General features: G+C 43.8%; 2 protein-coding genes across 5 annotated transcripts in view; one reads left to right on the forward strand and one right to left on the reverse strand.

Moving 5' to 3' along the window:
• Positions 1 to 6,532, forward strand: part of RHPN2 (rhophilin Rho GTPase binding protein 2) — a 50,705-nt gene extending 44,173 nt beyond the window's left edge. For both annotated transcript variants that reach the window (XM_019654542.1, XM_019654543.1), the window contains 4 exons: positions 1,202 to 1,278; positions 1,823 to 1,969; positions 2,362 to 2,517; positions 5,207 to 6,532. In XM_019654542.1, coding sequence (XP_019510087.1) covers positions 1,202 to 1,278; positions 1,823 to 1,969; positions 2,362 to 2,517; positions 5,207 to 5,470 — 644 coding nt within the window. In that variant the 3' untranslated portion in view covers positions 5,471 to 6,532. The remainder of the gene's footprint in view (positions 1 to 1,201; positions 1,279 to 1,822; positions 1,970 to 2,361; positions 2,518 to 5,206) is intronic.
• The window catches only part of FAAP24 (FA core complex associated protein 24), a 5,204-nt gene continuing 1,381 nt past the window's right edge, over positions 6,092 to 9,914 (reverse strand). For all 3 annotated transcript variants that reach the window (XM_019654546.1, XM_019654545.1, XM_019654547.1), the window contains one exon: positions 6,092 to 7,723. In XM_019654546.1, coding sequence (XP_019510091.1) covers positions 7,475 to 7,723 — 249 coding nt within the window. In that variant the 3' untranslated portion in view covers positions 6,092 to 7,474. The remainder of the gene's footprint in view (positions 7,724 to 9,914) is intronic.

Genomic DNA, 9,914 nt, shown 5'->3' on the forward strand with positions numbered 1-9,914 from the left:
GGAAGGGGATGGAAGGTGGCCCAATCGAGGGAACCCCCTTTGTCCATACCCCTTCCCACCCCACTTCCTATACCTCTGTCCCCAGTCTCTGGAAATCCCCCCCCTATTTTCAGGGACCAGCTGTTTAGAGACAGAGCCCTGCTCAAGCTGGAATCCTGGGCTTGTCTGTAGTGATGTTGGCTGATATCTACTGAGTATTTGCGGCCTGCCAGGCGCAACAGTAAGCACCACTTGTATACAGAATCTCATTTAACTCTTCTTTCAACTCTATGAAGGAGATATTGGTATTGCCTTGATCTTAAAGATGAGGCAATAAAGGTTTAGGAAGATCAAAGTCCTTGCCCCAGGTGACCAGGCTGGTCAGTGGAAGCAGGAATGGCACCTGGGGAGTCTGCTTCACAGACACTGGCCACCTCCTTGGCCCCCTGGTGCACACCGTGTACTCTGTGGCCAGGGGGTAGAGCCATAACCTCCATGGAGGGTGACGGCTCCTGGTGATGCTATCCCGGGGTGATGACACCACTCTTTTAGCGGATGTGCATCCTGTCCAAACCCTACGCTATGTCAGGCAGATTATAAGAAGCCACAGGGTCATCCTTTGAATTGAAGGGTGTGTTCTTCCCCAAGTTTTCTCTTTAGACTAGAGTTCATGTATACTCTGGGATCCTTTGTCAGAAACTGACTGGCCTCGTGGAAAGGGTGACTTGGGCCTGCCACAGATATGCTGGTGGAGATGTTAGCTATCGATGGACACGATTTGGCAAACTCACTGCTCGTTGTGAAATCCTCACATCACACATTACTAATGGAAGAGAATCCCATCTCTTTGTGCTATGAGACATGGTACTCCTGTAGCAGACACACCTGAAACATAGATTACTTCTCAGTAAGGTTTTACGAGTATCCACTAGAATATAAATAAGCTACTTGAATGTGTCTGGTTGCCACTATTTTGTCCCAGCCTCAGAGTGGGGTATGGCTAATAGTAGGTACCCAAATGGAAGGTACGGGTCACGCTGGGCCAGGGGGTTGACTAGTAGTCTATCATCTTCTGTACTGTTTGTCTAAACTGTGCGGAAGGGACAAGTGACAAGGAGAAAGGCTCCTCTTCCCTTCCGAGTGAAGACTTAAACCTGAGTTTTCAAGGATAACTTTCAATTGCAGAAACATTTATGCTTTCCCTTTTAATTTTCTTTTCTAGCTAAAACGGAGCAAGAGGTTGAAATTATACTGCCACAGTTCTCCAAGGTGACAATAAGGGACTTCTTCCAGAAGCTGGTATGTTGAACCCCTATTTCCTAATGACCTAAGGGGACAGCTGTTACATGTTGCAAGTATGTAAAGGCTATTTTTAGATATTTTAGATTTTTTAATTAGAGATTTTAATTAAGATGATTTTTAAAGATAGTTTTATTTAAAACATATTGGCTATTTTGGGGGGAAATGGCAACTAATGTTCTCAGGACTGCTGTAGCATGTGTTATCCCAGACGGTGTCATTAGCCCCTGAGCAAGGCCAAGTGAAATCTGCAAGAACAAGGCAACATTTCCTTTAGCTTTCTTTTTTTTTTTTTTTTAAGAAATTTTATTGGGGAGCAGGGGGACAGTGTGTTTTTCCAGCACCCGTCAGCTCCAAGTCAAGTAGCTGTTTCAATCTAGTTGTGGAGGGCGCAGCCTACTGGCCCATGTGGGAATCGAACCAGCAACCTTGGTGTTAAGAGCCTGCGCTCTAACCACCTGAGCTAACTGGCCGCCCCTACTTTAGCTTTCAAATGCCTGATTCAGCCTTCAGATCCTACAGCTAATGATGCTGTATTCCAAAGGGCCCTTTATGTGTGTTTTCGGCGAACAAGAGATGGACATCTCCTCGAAGCATTCACTTCACTGCAGAAGAAGGGGATTTGGGGTTCACCTTGAGAGGAAACTCCCCTGTCCAAGTCCACTGCTTGGATCCTTACTGCTCTGCTGCGGTAAGCCTGTGCCACTCTGGATTGGGAACAAAACTCACTGGCATTTTTTTTTTTTTTTTCAATTACAGTTGACATTCAACATTATACTAGTTTCAGGTATACAGCAAAGACTCACTGGCATCTTTGTGGGTAGTCAAACTGGTAAAATACAAAGAAAGCTGTCCAAACAAGTAGATCTGGGTGAATGAATTTAGGGTTCCTTTATGTAAAAGGCCTGACTATGCAAAAGGCCTTTCACGGATGCTATTATACATGCCCAAAGAGAAAAAGATTAATTTTTGCTTTCTTGAAGCAAACTTATGCACTGATTTATTTTGATAATGAACTTGGAAACTGATTCAGGGAATTGAATGAACAGAACGTTGACCTTTATTGATGTCAAACTTTTGTAGCTGGCAGGAGCCAAGGAAGGGGATTATATTGTTTCCATTCAAAATGTGGATTGTAAGTGGCTGACAGTGAGCGAGGTTATGAAACTGCTGAAGAGCTTTGGCGAGGACGACATTGAGATGAAGGTCGTGAGCCTCCTGGACTCCACCTCATCCATGGTAAGCGCCGACACCTCCTGGCAGTAACTAGCGGCTGGAGTGAAGTTGGAGTGAGTCCAACCCCAGAGGTCTTTCCCGGGCCCTCTGCCCCACCCCCGTCTGCATTTGTAACATGCCATAAATGACCGAACTCCTAAGCTTGTCACTGCAGCAACGTGCTTACCTTGGGTCAGAGATCACTGGGAAACTTTTACTTTTGATCCTGTAGATAAAACAACCAACTGGTTTTGCTGATTCCTCTCTTTTTAATTACAAAAGTAATACATACTCATGGTAAAAAAGGATTCGAATGGTACAGGAGAGCTTTCGATGTTGTGTGAGAGACCATCTCCACATGTCAGAGAGAGCACTTGCTGTTTCCTGTGAGATCTTGGGAAGCGTTGGATACCTGTGCAAGTTCAGGTGCATGGTTATATCCTTGTGTTCCCCAAGTGGGAGGAATCATTCCATATGTATTCTTCCACCTTTTGCCACGTTTAATAATGTACCTTAAAGACTTCCCTCTATAACAATGTTCGTTTATTCATTCAACAAATATTGACTGAGCATTAGCTGTGTGCCAGGCACTTCTTAGGTATTGGAGCTACAGCTCGAACTACAGATAAGCTCCCTACCCCTGCAAGGCTGGCACTAAATAAGCAAATAGTCGTAATTTTGTTAAGTGCTGTAAAGAAAATAAGATGTCATACCATAACAGAATGACTGGGGGTAAGGAGACGCTCCTCTAGACAGGGCTTGCACTGAGACTTGAGTGACGAGGGGGAACCTCTTGCATTTGAAGAGGTACAAGAAAAGCATCCTGGGCGAGGGACCAATGGGTGCAGAGGCTCTGGCAGGAATAAGCTTCTGCTAGAGGAACGAAAACAGAGGGCCTTTCGGTTGGAGCACTGTGACAGCAGGAAATGAGGTGGAAGGGAGACAGGGCCTCATTGGCAGTGGTGGAACTTTGGAAGCCATTGAACCTTTTAAGGAGGGGAATGAAATCGTAGGATGTTTATTTTAGCAGGATGTTTGCTGCCTGGAGGCTGGCCGAGTGGCAGCGGAGGGAGCTGGCTGTGGCAGTCCTCCAGGCCAGTCATGGTAGCAGCTTACCCTAGGAGGCGTGACAATGGAGGTGGAGAGGGGTGGATGCACCTGAGACATATTTTGGAGGTATTGCTAACAGGGATTTGTAGATGATTTGTGTAAAAAAGATGGCGGAAAGAGAGAGGACCCCTCAGTTTTTGGCTTGAACGAGCTGTATCATTTTTCAGAATGATAGGGAATGGGTTGGGGTTGAGGGAGAGAGAGGGGAGAGAAAACAAGAGTCATGCATTGAGTGTTTCTTATGCCCTTGGACGTCCAAATGTAGATGTAAAGTAGGCGACTGGATGTTCAGATCTTTCGTTTAAGGAAGAAGTCAGAGATAGAAATAAATATTTGCGAGTCATCAGCATAGAGATAATCCTTAAAAGCTGTAAGAGATGGAATGAAATTGCCTGCGAGGGGCTGAGGGCTGAGGATTAAACTCTGAGGTGCCATGAGCATCTGGAGGTCTGTTCGAAGTGGGTGCAAAGGGAAGTTGCGAAGGTGAGTTCAGGGAGGATGGATGAAAAGGAGCTTCTGAAATCAAGAGAAGAAAATCCTCCCTGCAGAGAGTGGTTGGCTGTTGCACTGTTAAGAGGTAGAGAGTGAGGGACGTGGAGAGAGGAACTTCATCCCAAGGAGCCACACTCGAGTGAACACCCTCCTTTATTGGCGCATCACTCAAATCCCTTGATTTACATTATGAACAATGTACACAACCACTTTAGGTATTTTGTATGTATATCTGTATAAATGGCCTGATTTAAGTGCCTGGAACTTAGATGTTCAATAAACATTTGATGAACAAAGCAATCTCCATGTTAGGCAAACCTTAGAAGCAGGTGATAACCCACGTGGAAGTGTTTAGAAAACAAGTTTCTTGGGATTTCCTATTGGAGTCCTACACAATCCTTTAAAAGTTAATAGTAGTGTTTAATAGCTACAGTTTCCTTTGGGGAAGATGACAAAGTTTTGGAGATGGAGAGGGGTGATGGTGGCGCCGCAATGGGAATGCAATTAATGCCACTGAATTGTACACTTGAAGTTAGTTAAAATGGTAAATTGTTACATTTATTTCACCAGTTTAAAAAAATAGGGAAAAAAAGTTCATAGTATCCTCACTGTAGATTCTGTATTGTCTTTAAAGAGAATGAAGTTGATCTGTACCTAATGGCATGGACTGAAATCCAAGTGACGAAAGCAGGGTGCAGACTAGTGTGTGCAGTGTGTTCCTTTTAAGGAAAGACAAATGGTGACGTACACTTATGCACATACCTGTTAAAAGTGTTACAGAAATTGTGTTTACCACGAGAGAAAGGCCTGGAAACCAAGGTGTTTTCCTATTGCTGACCATGAGTATGTATTACTTTTCAAATATAATAAGAACCTTAAGTGAGTAGTGGCCCTTAACTTACATTACTACTAGTGAGTATCTTCCTTAAAAATTGTCCTTGTTTTTAAGAATGTAATCCTATGTAAGCATTGGTCACCCGTTTCAGAAGTATTATCAACTCAACTTTAAAAAGGATGCTGTAAGTGCAGAGTGCGAGTATCAAACTTTGCCATCATTTATCAGATAGCTTGAGGATTTCTAACACGCTTTTCCTTCCTTTTCTATGTGCAGCATAATAAGTGTGCCACGTACTCTGTGGGGATGCAGAAAACATACTCCATGATCTGCTTAGCCATAGATGATGATGATGATAAAACTGGTAAAACCAAGAAGATCTCAAAAAAGCTTTCTTTCTTGAGTTGGGGCACCAACAAGAACAGACAGAAGTCTGCCAGCACCTTGTGCCTCCCGTCGGTTGGGGTTGCCAGGCCTCAAGTCAAGAAGAAGCTCCCCCCACCTTTCGGCATTCTCAACTCCGACGGTGCTTTGTACTAGCGGGAGGAAGCCAAAATGTTCGGGCCCAAAACATTTCCAGTGCTGACTACGCCTTCATATTTGTGCCATAATGGAAAATTTCTCAATATTCTCAAGTTCCGTTTTCCCACAGTGTAACCTTTCAATGGATATGTCTTTATGAATGAAAGTAACAAGAAATCTAGAAATTGGGTGACAGACTTATTCAAGGAATGTCACCATATGGTTGCAAGTTTATTACATGAAGTATTGTAAATCGAATAGTGTTGAAAACCTGGCTATTTTTAATGGCTACAATGATGACTTGTAGTTACTATCGGAGTTAAATTGGGGTTACCTATATTGGTCCTATTTGTAATGGTTTCCAGGCTTGGGTAATAGATCGTTCCTTAAACCAGAATCCAGATAAGCCCAAATTAAAGCAGGTCAAGGGACGATAATGATGGACTTAAGTTAGTGTTACTAAAATCTGTTCCGAGAGCTGCTTTCTAAGGGGAATTCGTTACCCTAAAATGACAAGATCTTACTCTTATTTCTACATAATATGAATGCTATTTCCAGATACAGTCTAGTGCCAAATTTGTCACCACTTATTAGATAAAACAGTTTAGGAGTGGCTTTCCTTCTAGTTACATGTCATCTAAAAGTTGCTAACACAGTGGCAGTGTTAGATGAAAATGCTGTCTACAAGGTAGATAATATACTGTTTGATACTCAAAACATTTTTCATTTTGTTTAAAGTAGAAGTACATAATTGTGTATTTTAATGGGTTAAAATGTTTTATAAGACAAAGATGTAAATGATACTAGTTTAAAGCTCTATTTGATTTTTTTAAATGACATTCTTACCAACTGATTTCTTTTGCTATAAGTTGGATGATACTGTGATTCTAACAAGATTCACCGTTGACATAGAAGATATAGCTAAAAAAGTATAGTATTAAAATCTAATTTTGAGAGTTAACAAGAATTTAAAGTGTTTTCTAGTGTGCAATATCAAAAGGGAAGTTTGGGGAAGTGTATCCACTGCTTTTGGGGGTGTTTTTGTATAAATATTTAAATAAACTCATTTGCCTGAATTAATGTTTTTTTACGGTTTTTACTTTTTCACTTGAATTCCCTCCTTTCAAATTGTTTCTATCCTAGTGCACAAATGTTATTGAGTTTTTAAAATTTACTAACATTTCACAAAAACAGGACTTCTAAGTTATCTTAGGATCTTTGAAAACATATGGCATCTTTAATTGTATTTCTTTTTTGAATGGGCAAGTGTACCCTTTGATTCCCCAGCCCTCCTTTCTGGGTACAGCTGCTCCTGCCGTTTTCCTGGGTATCTCCCCACTATTGGACCATACATTTACAAACACATTCTTTCCCTCCACCCCACACACTGGTTTTTTTCATCTTTACATGGGTATTCTAGACTCCAAGGCTGTCTGTGTTCAGATGTGCCCAGTGATTATAAACAAACTGTGCAGCTACCAGGAAGGGAAGGCAGGTAGAAGAACAAAGGTTGTACAATTGTTTATTTACATTGGCAGCAGCCCTCAAAACACAGGTATATTAAGACCAGACCTGAAGAACAGTGGCTCTGCCATCAGGAACAAGGGACTTAGGGTACACAGTGCTTCATTGTAAGTGTGTTTCCTTTAGAAGGTCATATCTACCACCTGAAACTTGTTAAGACCTTTCCATGACAGATGCAGGTCAAGGTCACACATTCAGATCTGCCCAAGCTGGCTTTTTGCTGAATCTGAGAGTCTCTAATTAAAGCGACTCTTTCAGGAAGATCCCCACTGGCCCTTTTCCTGCTAGCAGAATCGGGGCAGCGCCATCTGGGGCCCACTAACTTAAATGCCTGCACCCAGAGCAGAGCAGGATAACTAGCAGGTGCCACTCAGTCTTCCTCTCACCTTTCACTGGTTGCTGTGAGAGGAAATCTTTTTTCTTGGTTTTTAAATATGAAAACAAGATCTTGTAGTTTGCGATCTACAGGAGAAAACGTAGATGCTGTGAGAGGGGCTGTCACCTGGACTGTGTGAAGAACGCATGAATTTGCTGTGCTACTGCTTGCCCAACGACCGGCTCCAGTTCTTGGATGGAAGCGTTACTTAGTTGCTGGATACTTGGAAAGGTCTGAAGCAGAAGGGGAGCTTTAATTTTTCCAATTCCTGGGATCTGTTGCACAGTTCGAAGGAGGGATGGCTCAGAGATCAGAGCCGGTTTCTTCCTGAGAAAAGGGTTCTTACTGGGCTCTTTGGTTTGTTCTTGAACCTGAACCAAAATTAAAGGAAGAGCATGTGAATGCCCTCTAGAGGACAGGCGGTTTTCTTAAAAATTTGTTTGTGGGGCCGGCCAAGTGGCTCAGCTGGTTCGAAGCACGGGTTCTGAGCAACAGGGTTGCCAGTTCCCATATGGGCCAGTGAGCTGTGCCCAAGCTGAGCTGCTGCTGAGCTGGTGAGACTGTGTGCTCTTAGCAGCAAGGTTGCCAGTTGGACTCCTGCATTCTATGTCCCCCACTCCCTGCAACTAAGATTGAATATGGCACCTTGAGCTGCACAGCCACCAGCTGCCAAATGGCGGCCGGATGGCTCAGCTGGTGAGAGCGCGAGCTCTTAACAAGGTTGCCGGATCCACTCCCACATGGGATGGTAGACTACGCCCCTCCGCAACTAGATTGAAAGCGGTGACTAGACTTAGAGCTGAGCTGCGCCCCCCACAACTAAGATTGAAGGGCAACAACTTGACTTGGAGCTGATGGGTCCTGGAAAAACACAATGTTCCCCTTCCCCAATTCCCCAATAAAAATCTAAAGAAAAAAAATTTGTTTTGTGGAAATTTTAGTTTTTCCATTTGGGTCAGCTTGACTTAACCACTACAAATGTTTTCATATACCATGAATATGACTTTTCAGACATCAACAAAATTAAAAGATGAACCATATGATTACACAGAGGAGTAAGAGGCAAAATTAATTTACAAAAACTTGAGTTTTCAGAACGCTTAGGATAAAACCAATAGAAACATACTCTGCAGAATTCAAACATGTTCCTACGTTCTACTAAGAAACCTTTCAGTTGTATGAGATTAAATGATGGCTATACCTAAACTGGACCTGCTTAATACAGGACCTGGAGGGAGCTTGCCTATCAAAGGAGAAGCCCAGTCTGCAGTTAGTGGTGGATATGGGAAGGCAGAACAGCATTATATCAGGAGAAGTTAGGAATAGTAAAGCAAAAAATGTGGTGGAGAGCCGTGGAGATCGAGAGAGGTCTGTGAACGAAATAGGACTGCATTTCCAATTTGTTTCTCAACCCTAGCTGCATGTAAAAGGGGAAGTTAAAAACACAACAAAAATTAATACTTAGGTCCTACTCCCACATTCTGATTTTTAATTGGTCTGAGGTAAGGCTCACGTATTACTATTTTGAAAAGTTCCCCAAGAAATTTTTTTTTCCCCTAAAGATTTTATTGGGGAATTGGGGGAGGGGAACAGCACTGGGGAATCGGGAAGGGCATCAGACAAGTTGCTGTCCCCTTGTTCCTCAGTCCAGCTGTGGAGGACGTCGCCTCACTGGCCCATGTTGGCACCATCACTGCGCTCTTCCCAGGTGAGGCAGTCGCTCGCCGGCCATTGGACGGCCGCTCACAGCAGCTCATGAAAACAAAGCTGACACCAGTTGCCAGCCAGCCCCACTGCAGCCTACGCTGTCGCCGGTGACTCGCGGCAGCCCTGCTCCAGGTCGAGCTGTTGTTCACCATCTTAGCTGTAGAGGGCAGTGTCACTGGCCCTCATGTGGGATCCGAACTGGGGCCCATTGCTTAGAGCTGACATCCCAAGCCAACCCCCAACCAATGCGCCACTCGGCCGGCCCTCCACCCGCATGAAACTCTGATGTACAATCAAGTTGATGAACAGTCAAGTCAACTTAAACCAGGTTTAAAAAAACAACATAAACTTGTACAGAGTGCTGATGCTTAACAAAAGATACGTGGGGATGAGGCAAAGCAACTGCTAGTTGACATTTTCACCAGCATCAGTACAGAATAATGAATGATGGAGTCATCACAGCCTGAGAGTCAAAAATCAAGTCTCCGACCTATTCACTTTGTTATACACTTGCCTAGAATGGGTGGCAAACTCAGCTGGCTACAGAGGCAGCTTCTGAACTTAAATTCTTCAAAATTATTTTATAAACCAACACAGAGAATGATTAGATTGCATTTGAGGGACTCAGGAAGAATCCATAGCAAGGGCGGCTGCTAGAGTCAAGGATCCTTGAAGGTAGGGCCGGCCGAGTGGCACGATGGTTAGAAACCGGCTTGGGACGCCAGAGGGCCCCAGTTCGGATCCCACATGAGAGCCAGTGACGCTGTCCTCCACAGCTAAGATGCTGAACAACAGCTCAACCTGGAGCTGGGCTGCCATGAGTCGCCGGCGACGGCGTAGGCTGCAGCCCCTGTG

This window comes from Hipposideros armiger, unplaced genomic scaffold (genome assembly GCF_001890085.2).
Source record: "Hipposideros armiger isolate ML-2016 unplaced genomic scaffold, ASM189008v1 scaffold_224, whole genome shotgun sequence".
Classification (NCBI taxonomy): Eukaryota; Metazoa; Chordata; class Mammalia; order Chiroptera; family Hipposideridae; genus Hipposideros; species Hipposideros armiger.